The sequence below is a fragment of the Balaenoptera borealis genome (assembly GCF_965194805.1).
Source record: "Balaenoptera borealis genome assembly, chromosome: 10".
Lineage (NCBI taxonomy): Eukaryota > Metazoa > Chordata > Mammalia > Artiodactyla > Balaenopteridae > Balaenoptera > Balaenoptera borealis.
This window is the reverse complement of record NC_138874.1, coordinates 2,064,095-2,084,101: the sequence shown is the minus strand read 5'-3', so window position 1 is coordinate 2,084,101 and position 20,007 is coordinate 2,064,095. Positions and strand designations below refer to the sequence as shown.

Here is a 20,007-nt window from a genome sequence, read left to right as displayed (position 1 = left end):
TGAGACAATTACAGTTCTACAGGAATGTATAAAATAGTTATAAAACTAGCTTTATTTAATTTGCTTCAACTATTCATAGACTTGAGGAAATTATAACGTTCTTTCAGAAAATCTAACTTAATAAAGCTGACCATGTCTTTCTGTTTTAAATAGATTTTATTACAGAACCAGTGATGTTGTAAAACATGAGGTTTTGTTAAAAAAAAAAAATACAAAGGCCTAATTGTATTTTTTAAAGAAAGTATTGCATCAGACGGTTTCGTTTAAATATATTTGCTGGCTCTGTGCTCTCACCACAATTATTGATTCTAATTTTCCTTCAAGTTGTTTTTTAAAAAGACTACTTAATGGGGGAAAAAATCACTATGATGCTTCTGGGCACTATGTTTATTTCAAACTATGTATTTGACAGTGTACCTTCTTACTACTAATGAAATGACTTTATATTTACCCTTATCTGAAATTGGGACATTCCTTTCCCTTACGGTGTCTTACTAACGTAGCCAAATGTAACTCTTTGTGAAAGAGAAAAATGTAGCTGTGGTTTTGTTCATTGATAGTATGCAAAACACCCTGAAGTAAAGAAATTCTCACTGCCAGTTTTTGTGCATGAATTAAATCAAATGAATAGCTGTATGAGCTACACTCGTAAGAATCAAGGAAAAGAAAAGCCCAACTCTCAGTCAGAGCTTCAGGTTCTTGGGATAAATAGGAGCTTCACTCCACCAAAGAAATGATGATGTGGAGCTGAGGAGTACACACATACACACACACACACACACACACATACACACACACACACATACACACACACACATACACACACACACATACACACACACACACATACACACACATACACACACACATACACACACACACACACACACACATACACACACACATATACACACACACACACACACACACACACACCAGTGCCAAAGACTAGGAAAACAGGGTAGTTGGCAAGTAGTTCAGATGAGCCTTATAAAGAAATCCAGACCACAGCGGGTGTGAGGGATAAAATGAGATACTTGAGCACAAATATCTGCTTGTCTTTAAGTATTTAAGTGTACAATTTGTTGGAAGAAAGGGCACAGGTGGGCAGATGGTAGAATTCTCTGCTACCAGGATGGAGAGGTGATCTATTGATGACTTCCACCAAGGAGAAAGAAAATTAGCAGAAAGTCTTAGCCTGTGTATGGGAAACCATAGCGGTAAGACAAATACGGCAAAAGAAACAAGATAAAATTCTCCTTCATTAAAAGAAAACACTTTTATCTTGCAGATTCACTCATGCTTACTTTCTCAATGCCTGCAGTAAATTCAATAAACTCCATTCAATTCCTTCTCTCTTCTTTTTTCAATGTCTAACTCACCACCACTCCCCTCAAATTTCTATTTTCACCCTATATTAAAGTCTACTTTAGTAAATTTAGTCTACTTTAGTCCACCAACTAAATACCTCATTATCTTCCCTTGTCTCTAGATTCCTATGTACAGCTTATTTATTTTACCTATAATATTTCAGAGGATTTAAAATATATTTAGCTGTTTCATTTTTCTAGCTTGGTAAAATAAAGAGCAATATAAGGTGCGGGAGGGTAAAAAAGAAGTGTGGTGAAAAATTGGTACAAATAATTTTGTGGGAAGATGAAAATGCTTGTATGTCCCATTTCGGAAAAAAACCAGCATCTTATGAAAGTGAAGAGAGAAAAGGATTGTTCTCATATATTTTTTTGATCTTCTGTTTCGATTAACAACATTTAGTCAACTTAAGATAGACAATCTGGAATGATGTCATCTAACAGAATAAAGATTAAGTGCTTAATAATATCAGTAATTTCCAAATGTGGCAACATGATGACATATTACAGTTTACCAAAAACTGCATCAGCCACAAAGTCAGCACACCAGGGTTTAACTTCCATCCCTGTCACCAAGTAATTATTTGACCTTAAGACAATCATTAAATCTCTTGATTTCCAACTTGCCTTGACCATAAAGTTACGACACTTCAGTCCTTCTATATATTTATACTAAGCAGCAACTTCCTATAAAATCAAATTAAAATTAGTAATATGAATTCAAGGCAAAATACATTGCTATGACCAAGCAATAACCTAGCCTCCAGTTCATTCCAAAACTTATCTAAATCAAAAATATTAATATGTAAAAGATGAAGTATTATAACATGTAAGTTTATTTGAAATATTGTAGAGAAGTTAGAAATGAATATGATGATTTCAGGCCCCATGGGATGGTTTCTAGATTTCTGTCTTAAAACTTGTAGGCTTAAAGACTGTCAGCATACAGTGGGTGGCTTCATCTCAGGGCCACAAAAACAAGCTCCCGAGACCTTACTAAATAAACTAGAACATGGATTTATTGATTTCCAATGAGAAATGTAACAGGCATGAAGATCAGAGCACTCAACTGGGTGTGTCTATGGATCATCTGAGATGGGAAGGCACACATTACGATCAGAATGTTGCCTTTTAAACATGAAATCAGAGCAGGAGGAACCATTTAGATGCATCAGATGTTTAATGCCATCAGTACGCTCATCTCCGCTCTCTCCCCCAAGTCATGGTGAGATGGACACCACATAAGGTGACTTCTTTAACTCATTTCTTCATTTCCACTGTTGACCACCCGTCACTCTTCCTCTGGTTGGCACTCTTGCCACAGAATTATTAAAATGCTCACAGTGGCGCCTTGCCTTGCCCTAGGTGTTTCTGCTCGACTTTGCAAATCTCCTCTCTGATTTACTGTATGCTGGCTATGTACATTAACCGTTAGAGCCTTTATCGTCCTCATCACCAGGTTCTCTTGGCCACTTCACCATTGTCTCCAAGAACAGCTATGCTCTACTGAGTAATAGCAATCACCATCAGGCTGTTATTGAGTGTTTTAAGCGCGAAACCCCCTGCCAGAACTGGAAAAGAGGCACAGAGGCTCTAAAACATGGTCTCTACCTCCAGAGAGCTGGTAGACAGGAGGAAGGGGACACTGACCCATGAAACAATTCAAGATCAAGGCAGTACAAAATGAAGTTCTAAACTACATGGTACAGAAAAATTAGACAGTGGGGGAAAGTAAAACGCTAATTATCAGGTACAGAGCACAAAAAGCACTAGAGAACTAAGAGGTTGGTGGCATCAAGAATTCAGAGGCGATGGCACTTAGAAAATAATAGACTTGGAACTTTATAAATATTGTCTGAAATTGTGGTCACTCACCAAAGACTTTGTCATAATACAGCTCTTCTCTTCCCCACTAGCAAGTGATAGAGGTTGTGAAGCCTGCAGGTCACCCTTTCCCTGATCCTCTAGAAGAAGGAATCTCATTTGATATTTACTCAACATTCATAGAGCCACCTCCAATACTGGATATGGAAATGAAGGTATATTTCCTTTTGTCTCTTAATTCACCCTATCTAAGCATTATATTCTCTAGAGGATAAGAGAAAAAGAACAAAATGCGCTTCTATCTTCTTTCCCTCTGATTTTTCCTAGCTAAATATAAATATTTCTTTTGGCGTTGATTCACAAGTGGGCCAGCTGAGGGTGGTTCAGCAATTTTAATTACTTCTACTCCATCTTCCCCAGTCTCCACCTTCATTTTCCCCAGAGTAGATAAAAGCACCATTACTTGATTTGTCATGATGCTCATGAATAATGAAGATGCAGGAAAACGTCAAATCAAAATCCTTCCAGATTGACATCATTTCTGATAGAAAACTATCCAAGAGAAGCCTTTACTATCAGTAAAGGCTCCAGAAATCACTTGAGTGTTGTTTACTTTTAATATTCTAGGGGTTGAATCAAGAACAAGGCCCTGAAGAGTCCCAGCCAGAAGCTGACACTTCAGAGACTGATCCATTAGTTGGTTTCACCATTGAAGATATAAAATTGGTGCTGGGTCAAGTCACAGATGACATTTTAATCAGCATTCAGGTACTCAGCCTTGATGGTGTGCTCACTTACTTTATTACTGGTTAATTAGCCAACCTCAACCTTAATGTCTATAAACACTACCCACGCTCTGCCAGCAAGAGTGATGCTGATGATGGAGGAGTTCAATTTAACATCTCCACATAACTCTCAGTTGAGTCATCTGAGACTCAGTAAGATCACAAAATAAATTCACCAACAGCACATAGTGTGGTGCGTTATCAGTTTACAGAATCGTTCAGCATAGAGACCCAAAAAATAACATGATAAAGACTTCGTGCCCAGTCACATTGTAAGCCATTGCTCATGCAAGAGTAATGGGAGAACATTTCTAAATAGTAAACACTAAAGCTCAGACCATAATTCTTAGCTAAGACCTTTCACCAAATTCCTACCGAGAGGCTTTCATATCTTTGAGCTCCTTCTCAGACGGTTTGCTCCTTTTCACATACCACTAATAGCTAATGGCTATGTATATTAATGGTGTTATCACTGACACCAATGGCTGCATGAAAATGGAGATGGCAACAGCCATCTCAGTAGCAACTGCCAATGATGAATCAGTTGGCTTAGTTTTATGCTTAATATATTTTCCCCATCCAAAAACAAACAAACAAACAAACAAAAAAACATTTCTACCTCAACACAAAGGCTTGCATCATTTCCTAGGCAAAATGATTAAATGAGTGATTTCCATATTTTGAGAGGATTTATAATTTCTTGTGGCAATAACAATGAATCAGTAGGACAATATACTGCATGTTTAAAATATGAATGCATCTCAGGAAAAGATTTAGTTGTTTTCTGGACATGAGACTATATATAAAAAGCACACTGTATTAACAACTAATTTAGAAGGAGCAAAAGATTAGCTTGGGAATAGCATACCTTGTTAGTTGTTTAATCATCAAATGTTAATATACTATTTACATGAATATTTAATGATTCAATGCCAACAGAATCAGCCAAAGTCCTCGGCTTAATAAGGGGTGTTTAGTGTTTACCAGAAATAGTGAAAGGACATATTTTACACAAAGCTTTATTGTTAACAACCCCATGAATGTAATAACTGGTTACTGTGTAGAAGGGCAGAATGCAGTTGAACTAAGCTAAGTTCAGAACATATCTCCTTTTTAGATTTGATAACATTTCATCTAAATATAGTTTATGTATAATCATGGCCCTGGGCTCCTTTGTGATCCTGCGGCTCTGAAATTATCACCGAAGGACTACTAGACAGTAATAGAATTGTTTGCAGGCCCCCAAAATTGAAAACATCCTTACCAAGGCCATGTTCCATGTAGTGAGCAGTATGTTTTTAACTATTCATTGAAAAAAAACTTTTTAAATTAAAGCCTGCAGCATTTAAATCACTACTGTCTATAGCAGAAAGAATATGATTGCTATACGTGTGTGTTATTGTCCCACTGGCCTGCAGCCATCCTTACTGAGCTTGGAAGTCCATTAGCTGGCTCATCTAAATGTAATTAGGCATAGAAAGAACCTGGACCAGAGGTGAGGGATACAGATCTTTCAGGTGCCTTGATCATTTCCATGTTAAGTAGATTCATGGACATTAGCCTGGGCCAAATTATTGCCAATTTTTCAATAAAATTGCGTGGTGATGTGGATTGATACAGTGTTTCAAGATAGCAAACCCCTTTATATATTTTCTCTCAAAAATCCTAGTAAACTCCATGTGAATTAGGCAGGCACTTACCCGATAAATAAATTGAAAATTTAGAGACACAGAAAGATTGTCATTTGTCCAGGGTTTCCAGGGTCAGAAACTGATGAAAGGCCCTGATTGGGAGCTGTGAACTGGGTTCTAGTTCTAATTCCAGTGTTATCCACAGAAACCACATAATGTCTAATATCATGACCAGACTACTTTGGTTTTTAATACTCCAGTGGTGTGGCACTTTTTCAGTGTTTACTCTTGTGTCTTGGTCAAATTCCAAGTCGGGTAATTGCTCTCTGCTTACCTAAATTTCTCCCCCTGTTTTAGATGGGTAAGTTATTTTCCACTTCTAAAACCTCCTTCCAGTGTTCTTGGCTCTTAAAACTGTCTCATAGCTGTTCAAAGGTAGCCACTTGTCAGTGGTCAGTGTATACAAACCTTTTGAAGACACTGACTTGCTGTAGGAACATTTAATGAATTATTATTTGTAAAATGTTTTAAATTTTCCAATACTTGTTTCTCCTTCTTTATTTAAAAATCATACTCTTAAAAAAAAAAAAAATCATACTCTTATTATAATTTTTGTAGGAAAAGGCAGTAGAGAATTCATGTTTTAAGTACAGTTTTTTCAGAGCTTCTCCTCCAGCATGGTTACAGGCATATTTCACTTTCTGTAATTCAGAAATTTCTGAAAATAGTGTGAATCCTTAAATTTTTTATGTTAATCTACTTACTTTCCCATTGACTCACTTTATAATTTTAGAAATTTATTAAGAATGAAGTTATCTTGGCCCTGAGATGTTAATTAAAATTATACTGAATAGAGCAAACATTTTAAGCTTATATAGTTTAGGTATTTTAATTTTAAAGATACATTCAAAATGAACTTAGTTTGGCCCTGAGTTGTGTAATAAAAATTATACCCAATGGAGCAAATCTTAATATATTTAAAGAATTATATGTTAGAGAAATATGAATGCTAGCACTAAATTCTTACATTAAATGTTGGCTGTTGGCCCTGTCTAAGCAATAGGGCAAAATAATGTGAAAACCTTGAGGGAAGTTTGCCATCTTGGGAGCACAGGTATTTTTAGGTCAACTTGAATTTCCAGGTTAGAAAAGCTGAGTGGGAAGTCACCTCAAGGAGTGATCACTGAAAGGGTATTGAACTCAGGTCATGGATTTTTCATTCTTTCCTAACAGGAAGTGGAACCACACCCTATCCTGGGGGTTGTAGGATAGCATGTCTGGTCAGCAATATTCTGAGGATTAACACGGATACACCATAGACCAATGACAACCTGCTCTTGACCAGACGGGGAGTCTTGTCATCTAGCGCCCTATCACCATGGTCTAGAGATCTGAGACATGTCCCTCTGTCAGCTCTAGCAGGTGTGCACCTGACCTTCAGGAGCCTTTTCCCCAGAGCAAACACTTGTGTCAGTGAATTCTGTCTCAGTGAAATACCAGAAAGACCTCCAGGTTAACGTGAAAACCTTGATGAGACAGAAGCTGGAAGATGATAATACATCTGTTCTTAGTTGAAAAGAAATGAGATTATTGGTGGATATAGAATACATTAATTGAAAGCGGGGAGAGTCAATTGTCTAGTTAGAGCAGTGCTTCCCGATCCTTTTGGAATTGTAACAAGATCATTTCTTCAAACCATTTCATTCCCTGTATGGTCTAATATATAGCATGCCGTAAAGAAGCAGAAGTAATCTATGTTTAAAACATATCACAACATCCTATTAATGAAATAGTATAACGTCGGTGAATATATCACAAAATTAGGAGTTGGAATTATGAATTTAAAAGCTAACATACGTGAAATTTAACATAATTAATTTTAAACTGCTTAACTTTTCAGATAAGAACTAAAGGTGGTTGAGTGGCTTGCCCAAGGCCACAGAGCTAAACTAATCCCTAGGTCACCACACTCCTAGACCCTGGCTTCTTTCAGCTCTTCTAGAATTGTGCCTGCGGGGATTACTGGCCCCTGAAATATGACAGTTCTTTTGTAACCCGGAGGACCATGTTCATCCCTCATTGCCTCCTTCACCCAGTCACCAAGAAAGGAAAAGATGAGAAGCTAGAGGCCAGACTTGACCCCAGGGCTTGATAATCAAACTTGAGCCAAAAAAGATCGATACTCACACGAGAACCCAGAATTATTGACACCAATGTGATCTTTTCAGAAATAGCAACTCTGAACTGAAAATCTCATCAGATAAGGCAACCAGGTGGACCTTTGAAAACTACCTATTATAATTACATTTATAAATAAAGAAATAAGAATGAAGTTATATCTGGACCAAAAACAGTGTTTGATTTTTTAAATTTCTTCTATATAAACGAAAATAATACATTTCTCAAAATACAGTTACCCTGATGTCCTCAAATTAGGTTATAGACATTAATATTTTAAACTTCAAATTACTTATTAACATTTATGTGTATGAACTACTCCTCATACACTTGTCAACTATTTTAAATCACCTAAACAAAAACACCAGTTTTACCATGCCCCACCACTGGTTTCTCTATACATAGTTTTATAACCCATCATGAAAAAAGGAAGACATTTCCAGGGCTACAAATGTTCAGATAATGTGAAAATATTTTTGGAATTATGCAGGTAGCAATGTTAGTCCACAGAATATCTCTGCCAGAAGCTAAATGCTATCACCGCCACTGCAAACACTAAAACCTGTCAGCAACTGCTTACTTTTTTCTACCAAAACTGTACCACAAAGTGGCATAATTCCAGGAGTTATATGTGTGAAGGATACTCTTTAATTATGAGAATCATTCTAATTGTGAAATTATTTGTGTTGTTATTTCACAACAGAAGGTTTCTGGGATCTCATTTAGAATGTACTACACAGGAGACAAAAACATCCATTGCGAAGGAGTGGCAGTACAAACAACACTGCAATAACTGAGCCTAGAGCAGTTATTCTGATTCGGTGCTTATTGGTAAAGTCTGTCTGAAAATGCAGATAAATTAGCCTATCTTCTAACACAAGGCTATGTGAAAAATGGCTGTCCAAATACCACTTCCTGTTCATAGCAGACATGCTATACATTGGGAATGTGCAGAGAAATATGATAAAGTGTTATCACATCACTACAGGCTGAAACACAGCTGTGTCTGCAAAACAGGAAGGTGTGTGAGGGATAATGTCTGTCTTTAGGCACTATAGTATGTCAAAACCACAAAGACAATGTGCAGCAAAAGATAGCTCCATCATAACCACTTTTTTATGATTGTCTTCACAGACCAAGATAAACGAAAAGCTGCAAATACAGGAAGAGGCCTTTAATGCACGAATAGAAAAATTGAAAAAGGCCTGAGGGCTCCAAACAAGGAGAGTGATGCTAAACTTCACAGAAACAAATAAAACCAGCCAGAATAATAGACTCTCTAGAGCACCAGATCGCTTTCATTTAGCTGGGACAGGAAAACCAAGCCCCACTTTTTATTATCCTAACTAATTAGAAAAGTATTGGCCCCAATTTTGCTACCTCCTGTCCCATAACAGCCTCTGAATTTATTACACTGTGTGTAATAAGAACATTTTGTATATAAGAGTTTGGAGAATTATATATAAAGATACAATTACTTTTACAATACTCCTTTGACATTTTGATTAGTAAATGTTAATCATCTTCAAGGAGAATGAAGTCAACTTTTTAAAATAAAGAAAAATAATAATAATTTTTTCCGTATTGACCCAAATGAACTGCCACATTGCTGAAGCTTTGTGAACATAGACCAACACCACACTGCTGAGGATAAAACTTGCTAAACAATAGCAATTCAAATGCATATACTAGGGGTTTTTTCCTCCTTAAATCAGTTGGTTTTCTTATTTAAATGTTTCAGTGTGAAACCAATTTTCTGAAATTATATAATGCAGTTTGAAGCACTTTAATTTATTCTGTACTGTGTTTGTTATTTCTAATCTTGTTACTCTCCCAGGAGAATACATGACCTATATAAAAAGAAGCAATGTATAAATGGTTATTAAAGACCAACCTATATATAGATTGTAAAAATCTTAAATACAAATCAAACTCACAGAGCTCTTAAAATTAACCATTATATTGCAGTAGAATGATTGAAAACATCTCAAGCCTTTAAATACCTTTATTAAAATATAATTTCAAAAGAAAATATCCATTTGCTGACTGATTGTCCCTAGTTGGATAAACTAAATTAACTACTACCTCGGCCCTTTCCCAATTTCTGAGACTTCTGAGTATTCTAGAGGGTAGAGCCTTGCTAGGAGGGGACCATTCCTCCAAGAAGTTTCCAGTTTATACTGGAACCAGATGTACTTGCATCTGGGTGGCACTTGGTCGAATATGTTCTGTCGGTGCTCTGGCCTTGTGCTATAACCTTACCTACTTACTCTATCTGTACCAAAGGGATTTGCCCAAAATGTATTCATCTGGGGCCGAGACAGATCCGGCAGCATTTGATATTTTTTTAACTACACTGATCATCAAAATAAGAGAAGTCCTTAAGATGAAACCGTGTTTACTGTTCGTGCAGTTCCGAGTCTGGAAGGCCGGGAGATGTGCCGAGGTGTCTCTTCCTTGAGCTGCCCTTCCTAACTGAAAATGCCGATGGCCATAGGAGATCGCTAGGAGGGCTCACAAGCCTCAATTTCGCCAAGCAGTCTTTTTCCAGAGAAAACAGAGGTGAAACTAGAGAAACCACAAATAGGGAATAAAGGAGCTTCTCGAAATCACCAAACACAGCTTCAAATGCAATCGTTGGCACAGAGTGGACCTCCATTTCTAATAAAGAGTTCTTATTTTGAGCAAGGGTACCAAGAGTTTAAAACTGAATAAAAAATAGCAGTAAGATCCCTAAAAACTACACAAAGACACTATCCTATAAGCATGCGGAAAGCCTGCCTCTGGAGTAAGACTCCCAGGGTCTGATGGTAGGGTAGCTTCACCTGACTTGTGTGTGACCTTGGACAGGCTGTTCACCCTCTAATTGCTCATCTATTAAATGAGGATAATACTTATTTTTGAGGTAGTTATGAGAACTCAATAAATTCGTTTTAAAGGATGTTTGTTCTAAGGTTTGGTTTCTGTTTACCTCCTAGGATAACCCAAAAACCACTGCCCATCCCTAATACCCACTGTCCAGTTATTGGATCAGCCTCTTTGCCAGAATTCCCAGCCATCTCTGTCTCTCCACTGGAACTTATGGATCGATACATCCTCCCATGGTAACTACTTTGCCACCCTGTTTTCTTACATCTTTCATGTTGGAGCAGCCCAGGGATCCCTCAGGCAGCCTGGCTGTAACATCTAATAATGATAGGAGAAAGAGCAATTGTAGTGGCAGTAGCTAATTCACAGTCTCTGCTCTTTAAATTAATTTTGTTGATAAAGGAATATATGCACTCCGTTACCAAAAAAAGTGTAGACGATGAAAAATAAATGTCTGGGCTTCCCTGGTGGCGCAGTGGTTAAGAATCCGCCTGCCAATGCAGGGGACACGGGTTCAAGCCCTGGGACGGGAAGATCCCACATGCCGCGGAGCAACTAAGCCTGTGCGCCACAACTACTGAGCCTGCGCTCTAGAGCCCGTGAGCCACAACTACTGAGTCCACGTGCCATAACTACTGAAGCCTGTGCACCCTAGAGCCCGTGCTCTGCAACAGGAGAAGCCACCGCAATGAGAAGCCCGTGCACCGCAAGGAGGAGTAGCCCCAGCTCGCTGCAACTAGAGCAGCAATGAAGACCCAACACAGCCAAAAAATAAAAAAATAAAAATAAATTTCACCCTAGCTAGGTACCTTCATTTCTCTTCCCATGAGGCAACCACAGCTTCCAGTAAGTCCGTAGGAAAATGTTTGCCCATTTAAACAATTTTTTGCCCATTTAAACAATTGGATGCTTGTATAGAGGGGTCTTTTTTTTTTTAAACACAATTTGAATTGTTCTTTACATTGCTTTTTTCGTCAAACAATATATCTTAAGATAATTCTCTATCAGTACTTTTTACGACCATACAGTATTTTATTTTAGCAATTCCATAACTTTTTTGTTGTTGTTGTTGTTGTTTTGTTTTATTTTTTAGTTTTTATTTTTTTGACTTTTTTTTTTTTAAACATCTTTATTGAAGTATAATTGCTTCACAATGGTGTGTTAGTTTCTGCTTTATAACAAAGTGAATCAGCTACAGATATACACACGTTCCCATATCTCCTCCCTCCCGCATCTCCCTCCCTCCCACCCTCCCCATCCCACCCCCCCCAGGCGGTCACAAAGCACTGTGCTGATCTCCCTGTGCTATGCGGCTGCTTCCCACTAGCTATCTATTTTACATTTGGTAGTGTATATATGTCCATGACACTCTCTTATCCTGTCACATCTCACCCCTCCCCCTCCCCATATCCTCAAGTCCATTCTTTAGTAGGTCTGTGTCTTTATTCCCATCTTGCCACTAGGTTCTTCATGGCCTTTTTTTTTTCTTTTTTCCTTAGATTCCATATATATGTGTTAGCATACTGTATTTGTTTTTCTCTTTCTGACTTACTTCACTCTGTATGACAGACTCTAACTCCATCCCCATAACTTTTTAAGTAGTTCTATCTATGAACTTTTTATTGTTTTCAGTACTTTGCTATCACAATCTGTGTGAACATGTATGATTAAACGTAAAGGATGAATTCCTAGAGAGGGAAATTTCTAGGTCAAATTTAGTTGCGTTTCCAGTTTTGATAGATATGTCAAAGTGCCTTCCAAGGATATTTTACCAACAGCATATGATAACTCTTTCTCTACATCATTACTAACAGATGCATTGGCCAATTTTTTATCTTTAGTATCCTGATAGATAGAAAATACTGTCAAACTATTGTTTTAATTTGCTTTTATTGTTTTACTCCACAAGGACTGAGCACCTTCCATATGTTTATAAGCAGATTTAAATATATACATATATATGTGTGTATGTGTATTAATCCCCCTAATAACCCTAAGAGATAAACAGATAGATATTACTGGCCTCATTTTATAGTTAAGGAGCCTGAAGCTTAGAGAGATTTTTTTTTTTAATTTTTGGCTGCATTGGGTCTTCATTGCTGCACGCGGGCTTTTCTCTAGTTGCGGTGAGTGGGGGTTACTCTTCATTGCAATGCACGGGCTTCTCATTGCAGTGGCTTCTCTTGTTGCGGAGCATGGGCTCTTGGCACGTGGGCTTCAGTAGTTGTGGCACGAGGGCTCAGTAGTTGTGGCTCGCAGGCTCTAGAGCACAGGCTCAGTAGTTGTGGCGCACGGGCTTGGTTGCTCCACGGCGTGTGGAATCTTCCCGGACCAGGGCTCGAACCCGTGTCCCCTGTATTGGCAGGCAGATTGTTAACCACTGCACCACCAGGGAAGTCACTTTTTTTTTTTTAATTTATTTATTGAGAGATTATTAACTTGAACCAAATTGCACAATTGATAATTGATAGATGGATCAGGGCTTGAAATCCAGGTCTGACCTATTTTACAGATGAGGAAACTGGAACCTAGAAAAAATTTAAGTAACTTTCCCATGATTACACAGCAAGTAAAGTGGTAGAACCAGGTTTTGAACTTAGGCCTGTGTGATGACAAAACCCATATACTTAACCTTTACCTTCATCTAGCTATCTCATAGTTGATATGAAACAAAATGAAAACTGACCTTTCTTTTTGTTTTTAGTTATAATAAGGTAACAAACTTGCTTGTATTGTAAGCATATTAAATATTTAGAAAATTTATGCAGGGATGGAATGTATAACCCAGATCCATTCGTTCATTCATTTGTGTGCTGTATATTCATTGAGTACCTACCACGTGCCAGGGCATTTAGTAGTGAGCCAAACAGACATGGTCTCTGCCCTAGTAATCTAGGAGAGGGAGACAGCTAATACTAACTGTGATAAAGACAAGCTTCAGGGAATTATAAGAGTATTGAACAAAGGAGCTTGATCTAGTCTGGGAAGTCAGGTAAGCTTCCTGTGAGTTTTGCCACTTGGCCTGTGATCTCAGGGATAGGTAGAATTTAACTAGACAGAAGAAGGTGGCGGAAGATGGATTTCAGGCAGAGAAAGAAGCACGTGCAAAGTCCCTGGGACACAGGGTGAGGCTGAACGATGGGTCACAGCCAGAGCTCTCTCGGGGACCTGTAGCCCACATTACGGATTTTTACTTTTAACCTAAAAGCAGTGGGAACGTGTTGATAAGTTTTAAGTAGCAAGTGACGTCAGATCAGTATTTTTAAAAAGGTCATCTCCCTGGTGCCAGGACGTCTATACATTGGAGACGTGGAAGAGAGTATTCTCATAAAAGCTATAGCTCCACTTCTTAGCAATTTCTAAGAGTGGGAGAAATAAAGACAATTTTTGACTTTTTTAAAGTCGCAGGGTCCACCTACTCGAAGCACCCTTTGGCACAAAGGCAGCGCTCTGGGGAGCCAGCTGAAAACCGTACCAACCTCGCACTCAGACAACCTCGCACTTAACCTTTCTCTTAGCATCCACAGTAAGATAGCGTCTTTCCATTTGCAGGAATAATTTGGGGTGATTTTTTACTCACCCCCATGAAAAGTCTCAAAGAGAAAATATATTCACTATGTTACAGACAAGCCACAGACTGCCACTATTTCAGGTATTTGCAGGCACCTTTGTGCCTAAATATAGCTGTGGAGTCATTTTTCCAAAATCCAAATATAAAGCCCCTCTTTCCCTCCTCCATTTGATTGGAACCATTCAACCGTCCTGCTAGATAATAAGTTTGCATGTTCTTAGATTGCATTTCATTATGCTTCAGTTCCCCTAGAGAAGAAACGTGCTCCTTTTCCCAACAGTTGTAGAGGAGAAATACTTGTGACATCTCAAGTTTCAGAGTCTCAGGAAGCCGGCCCTCTTCTGGACATCAAGGTCTTTTTTTTTTTTCCTGGACATTGATTTGTTAAATAAGAGAAGTCAGGACCTCTTTGTAGCAGCCAAAATACCTATTAATTTAGGTTTCCTAAGCAAAAAGGAATCTAAATCAAAATAATACCATCTTGTTGGAATTCAAATTTCAAAACGAAGAGAGAATACTAAAAATTTATTTTGCTTTTAGGGTCCCTCTCTCATTCATGGAAGTACCCTCAGTGGAGATCAGTTCATCACTTTTTTGTCAGAGCTGCCAGAGTTTTGTGTGATTTAATTTTTAGCTTCAGGGAATGTTGAGTGCAGAAGTCTCCAATGGTCATTTTGGTGTTTGTTTCTCTTTTTTTTTAAATTTAACCTGTTATTTATTCAGGGCACCTTCTAGGTACTGGGATGAAATAAGACAGATAAGGTCCTTGACTTCATGGAGTTCATGGAATTGAGGCTATCCAGCAACTTGAAATCAAGCTTGGTAATGGTCACCTGTCATCCTATCATCTAGAAAGGGTTAAATAGCCTAGGTATTAATATTTTCATTGAATACCCATCTCAAAATCAAAAGGAGGAAAAACCAGCCCTTGTTCTTATACCAGTGAACATTTATGTTCAGTCACCGTCAAAACATGACCTTCATAAAACCAAGGCCCAAACTCAAACAGAATAAAAGTAACATAGTACCCATCTTCCAGTCCCATACGGGAGTTAATCCCACAATGACTAACAACATATTTATGGATTTTATTTCCTTGTCTTTTTCTGTATAACCATTGATTCTCTTATTTTTTATTAACGTTATCCAATCCCCTTTCAGCTGTGATTGGACTTCAAGGATTAGGATAAAGTTAAAGTTTGCCCTGAATTTGTAATAATTAAAAATTCAGGACGAAAGAATAAAATATGTTTCTATTCTACTTGCCAGATCCAGAACTTAGGAACTTAGGAAACATAGCTGAGTGATTGAACAACCATAGTGACCCACAGGATTCAATTTTAAAATACTCGGACCATAGGACCATGGTGACGAAAGTCTTAAACATCATCTAGTTCAATCCTCTCCAGATGAAGAAACTAAGGCCCCAAATAGTAAAAACCTCTTTGATGACATGGCTAATTTGTGGCAGGGCCCAAACTATCAGTTCTTCATTCATTCAAGTATGCTTATATTCAACAAATATTTACTGAGTATCTTTTGTGGGTAAGAAACTAGGCTAAGCATTCACAAACAGAAACAGACATAACCGCTGACCTCATGGAGTTTATAATCTAGTGGAAGAGGTAGATTTTAATCAATCACACAAACAATTATAAAAGAATAACTGTAATGGGTGCTGTCGGGCAGGGAGTTCTACTCCACAATGAGAGCTGATTTAGAGGAATTTGAACAAATCAAGGAAAGTTCCCCTGGGAGAGTCACATTTAAAGGGTGAGTAGGCACTAATTAGGCAAAGAAGGGAGAAAAGAGTTTTTAGGCAAAGGGAACAGCAAGTGCAAAATCCCTATGAAAAGAGAACACGGGAAACAGAGGATGTGAAAGGGGGCCTGTGTGGCTAGAGCCTTGAAAGGGAAAAGGGGCATTTTCCAAAGTTGAAAACGAATAGGTTAAGGATATTAGATTATGCAGCGCCTGTATGTCGGGATAAAGAGTTTTGTCTCTATCCTGAATACAGTAAGTTATTGAAGGGTTTTCAGCAGAGACTTGCAGGTGGCTGGTGACGGACAAGCACCTTTGAACTATGCAAAGAGGACTCTTAACTGCAGTGGGGAGAAGGGACCAGGCAGGATGAGGTCCCTGGTCCTCTTTCCATGACACCCCACATGTCAGAAGCGGTCCAGCAAACCCATTCTCCTATTATTGCTAAGCACATGGCTGATCTCCATTTTCCAGATCCCTTTGCAGTGAGGTGTGACTATGGGACCAAGTTCCAGCCAGCAGAATGTGAGTACAAGTGAAATGTGCTGCTTGAAGGGTATGGCTCAGGACCAGACCATACCTCTTCCACATTCTCTCCCCTCCCTCTCTGCTGGCCGGATGGCAGCAAGGAGAGTGACGACTCAAAGGTGATAGAGCAGCTGTCTGCCTGGGTTCCTGAAGGGCCACATGACAGGTGACACTTACCAACTCAGATCACATGCCCAGACTGTCATATGAGGGGGCAAGAAACTTCCATTTCTGAGAGTGACTTCACTCTTGGGTCTGTCTGTTGCTGCAGTTAAGCCTGCCCTAATTAACTCAATGAATATGTCTCTCTGTGTTTATGCATATGTAGCATGTGTCATATGGGTCAATGTCTGTAAACTGGGAGAACAACCAGCAAATTCATTACCTAGGGACCTGCTTATAGTTTTATTGCATAAAGTAATTACTTCTTAGCTTATATAAGCCCACAGTCCCTCCTAAACTGACATTCTATGAAATAATTGACTGAGCCTCTTAAGTATGATGAACTACACACTCAGGAAACTCCCACGAGAGGCCACACCTTCAATACTTCCTACTTTAAGTGAGGCTAGTAATTTTTTAAATGTCCATGGATGGCTTGGGATTTCTCTAATATAATAAGTATAAACAAGACTCTAGATTATTAATTTGCTAATAGTTTTTCCCTTAGGCCAAGGTAATTTCCTCAGCTGAAATACTCCTTGATTCACTAAAAATTATTTACTAGATGCCTACTCTAGAACCTGGCTAAGGCCCCTACTAGAGCAAATATTGATACGTTGGCTACTTGATGTTAACTATATCCAGTTCTAAAGACTAATATTTATTTCAGAAGTATTATTTCTGATTTGGGTAGTTCGCAGTCCATAGGTTAAAATAAACAGCACAGTCAGATCATAGACAGAGTTGGAAATAGAAAGAACTTATTTTTTCCCTCCCTTAAACATGTTCAGTCACCAGTTGTTTACTTGGTATTGGTGACCACCTGTGTCAGTTAGGATGCTCTCGGCTACAAGTCAATAAAATCCTAAACTCAAAATGGCTCAAAAAATTATAAAAATACACTACATAATCTTACAAAAAAGAAGTTCAGAGGTAGGGAGCCTCAGTGACATCATCAAGGACCCAGATCATTTCTGTCTGTGGTGTCCTCTTCAGCACCTTGGCTTTTGTCCTGAGTTGTCCCCTCCTAATCCCAAGATGACAATTACGTCCTCACAAATGTTTTCTTCTCTTACATTTCGTTTTAACAAGCAGAAAAACTTTTCCCAAAGCCTGCCAGTAGAGTTTCTCCTGTGTCCGATTGGCCAGAGTTGTGTCACATGATCAACCCTAAACCAGATGCTGGTAAGGGAAGTAGAATGGTCAGGATTGACTTAGGTGAGTCAGGATGCACCAGCTGGGGTGGGGGGCGTGGCCCTGAAACACTGGTCAGCCACAGCTGAACAAAACTGGGATTCCCTTCCAGAGGGAAAAAAATGTAGATGGCTTTTGGGCAGGTCACTGCCATTTCTACTCCACCAAATGATCTTTCCTCTGTAACTTTTTTTTGGGGGGGTTTTTTAAAAATATTTTTAAAAATTTGTTTATTTTATTTTTATTTATTTTGGGCTGCGTTGGGTCTTTGTTGCTGTGCGTGGACTTTGCCTAGTTGCGGCGAATCGGGGCTACTCTTTGCTGCGGTGCACGGGCTTCTCATTGCGGGGGCTTCTCCCGTTGCAGAGCACAGGCTCTAGGCGCGCGGGCCCAGTAGTTGCGGCACGCGGGCTCTAGAGCGCAGGCTCCACGGCATGTGGGATCTTCCCAGACCGGGGCTCGAAGCCATGTCCCCAGCATTGGCAGGCGGATTCTCAACCACTGCGCCACCAGGGAAGCCCCCATAACGTTTTATACCTTGGAATGTCCTAGCATTCTCAGCATTCTTCAATTCCAAATTTAGGTGGATAGATAGGTAGGTAGATAGACAAAAGGTATTTTTTTCTTCTTTTTCAAAGATTGTGCTACTGGTGCTGATTATTATCTCTATGTGTGGGTGTGGTTTTTTAAATGTTTGCCACAGAAGGAGCTACTGCATTCCAACATGTCTATGAAAATTAGCTAGAAATTTTTGAAACCAAATCTATTCATCTCTTAAGGTGCTAGACTCATATTGAATTATTAGTACCATTTCCTTTCTGCTGAAATTTTGATGACAAGGTCATCATTCATTCAACCAAGTGTGACCATTTTAGATTCAGTTAAGTGTCTTTATTCAAGGTGTCCTCATAGGCTCCTTTATTTGTTAGAACCATTTCAAAATGAATAGACAGATGAATCACCAGAGCACTGCAAAGCAAAACTCAAGGGCCAGGGCTAAACTGAGGAGACAAAACAAACAAAAAGATGATGCAATTACAGACTTGGGAAATTGTTCATGATTTAGAGGGAAAATCTATCATTAAATATGATATGTGTTTTGTGGGGAAAAATGATATGCAAAGATAAAGCATCTGAATAAAATGGGAGTTATCTGTTGATGGTAAGGTTGCAGGTGATTTTTAAATTTTTTCTGTATTTTCCATAAATTCCCTATTAACTTTTTTAACTAACAAGAAGTACACATCACTTCTGAGAGGTTGATGCTGCACCCTAGCCTTTCAGTGTCATTGCCCTTTTGCCAGCTTCTGGACCAACCCACTGGAAGCCAGGTTACCCATTTTCCCTGCCCTCTCTGGTAGAGAGTCTTTACAGCAGCAACCGTTAGAAGGCATCGGGTACCGTTTGGACCCAGGGAAGCACAGAACGCTTCCCAGAAACGGCTCCTATTCTGAAAAAGCTCCCAATCTGAGTTGGATACACTAGTGCATAGCTTTGGGTGAATAGACACATTGCGCTGATGGTACTGAGATGACTTCTATTTATTTATTTATTTAATTTTGGCTGTGTTGGGTCTTCGTTTCTGTGCGAGGGCTTTCTCCAGTTGCGGCAAGCGGGGGCCACTCTTCATCGCGGTGCGCGGGCCTCTCACTATCGTGGCAGAGCACAGGCTCCAGACGCGCAGGCTCAGTAGTTGTGGCTCACGGGCCTAGTTGCTCCGCGGCATGTGGGATCTTCCCAGACCAGGGCTCGAACCCGTGCCCCCTGCATCGACAGGCAGATTCTCAACCGCTGCGCCACCAAGGAAGCCCCTGAGATGACTTCTAGAAGGTGGATTCCACGGAAGATTCTGTCACAAAAAACTGCAGGATGTTGGGCGTGCTGCATTACCCATCTGAGCCTTGGGTTTATTGCTTATAAAATGGATGGATTGACAATAGGTTAAAAAAAAAAAAAAAAGGCAACGTTGAGAAGCCTTTTCTTAAAATTCCAGGGACATCCCCGACTTTAAAAAACTACAAACTAGCCTTAGAAGAACACAGCAGGTTAAAGAAGATCTCAAATTGGCTTAGATCGAAACACCAGATGCATTTCCATTAAAGTCAAAAGTGAGATAAGGGTTGGAATTAATGAAT

General features: G+C 39.0%; 1 protein-coding gene across 10 annotated transcripts in view; it reads left to right on the top strand.

The window, feature by feature from the left end:
• CABCOCO1 (ciliary associated calcium binding coiled-coil 1) overlaps positions 1-20,007 on the top strand; it is a 196,206-nt gene that overhangs the window by 118,303 nt on the left and 57,896 nt on the right. For 5 of the 10 annotated variants that reach the window (XR_014249013.1, XR_014249014.1, XR_014249016.1 and 2 more), the window contains exons 6-8: positions 3,287-3,409; positions 3,822-3,962; positions 10,767-10,892. Coding sequence is in view for 3 of the 10 variants with exons in the window: in XM_082407505.1 (XP_082263631.1) it covers positions 3,287-3,409; positions 3,822-3,962; positions 8,923-8,997 (339 nt within the window). In the remaining 7 variants the exon portion in view is untranslated. Of the gene's footprint in view, positions 1-3,286; positions 3,410-3,821; positions 3,963-8,922; positions 10,730-10,766; positions 10,893-14,950; positions 19,039-20,007 lie in introns of those variants that run through there. The other 5 variants (XR_014249015.1, XR_014249019.1, XM_082407505.1 and 2 more) reach the window with 5 other exon arrangements.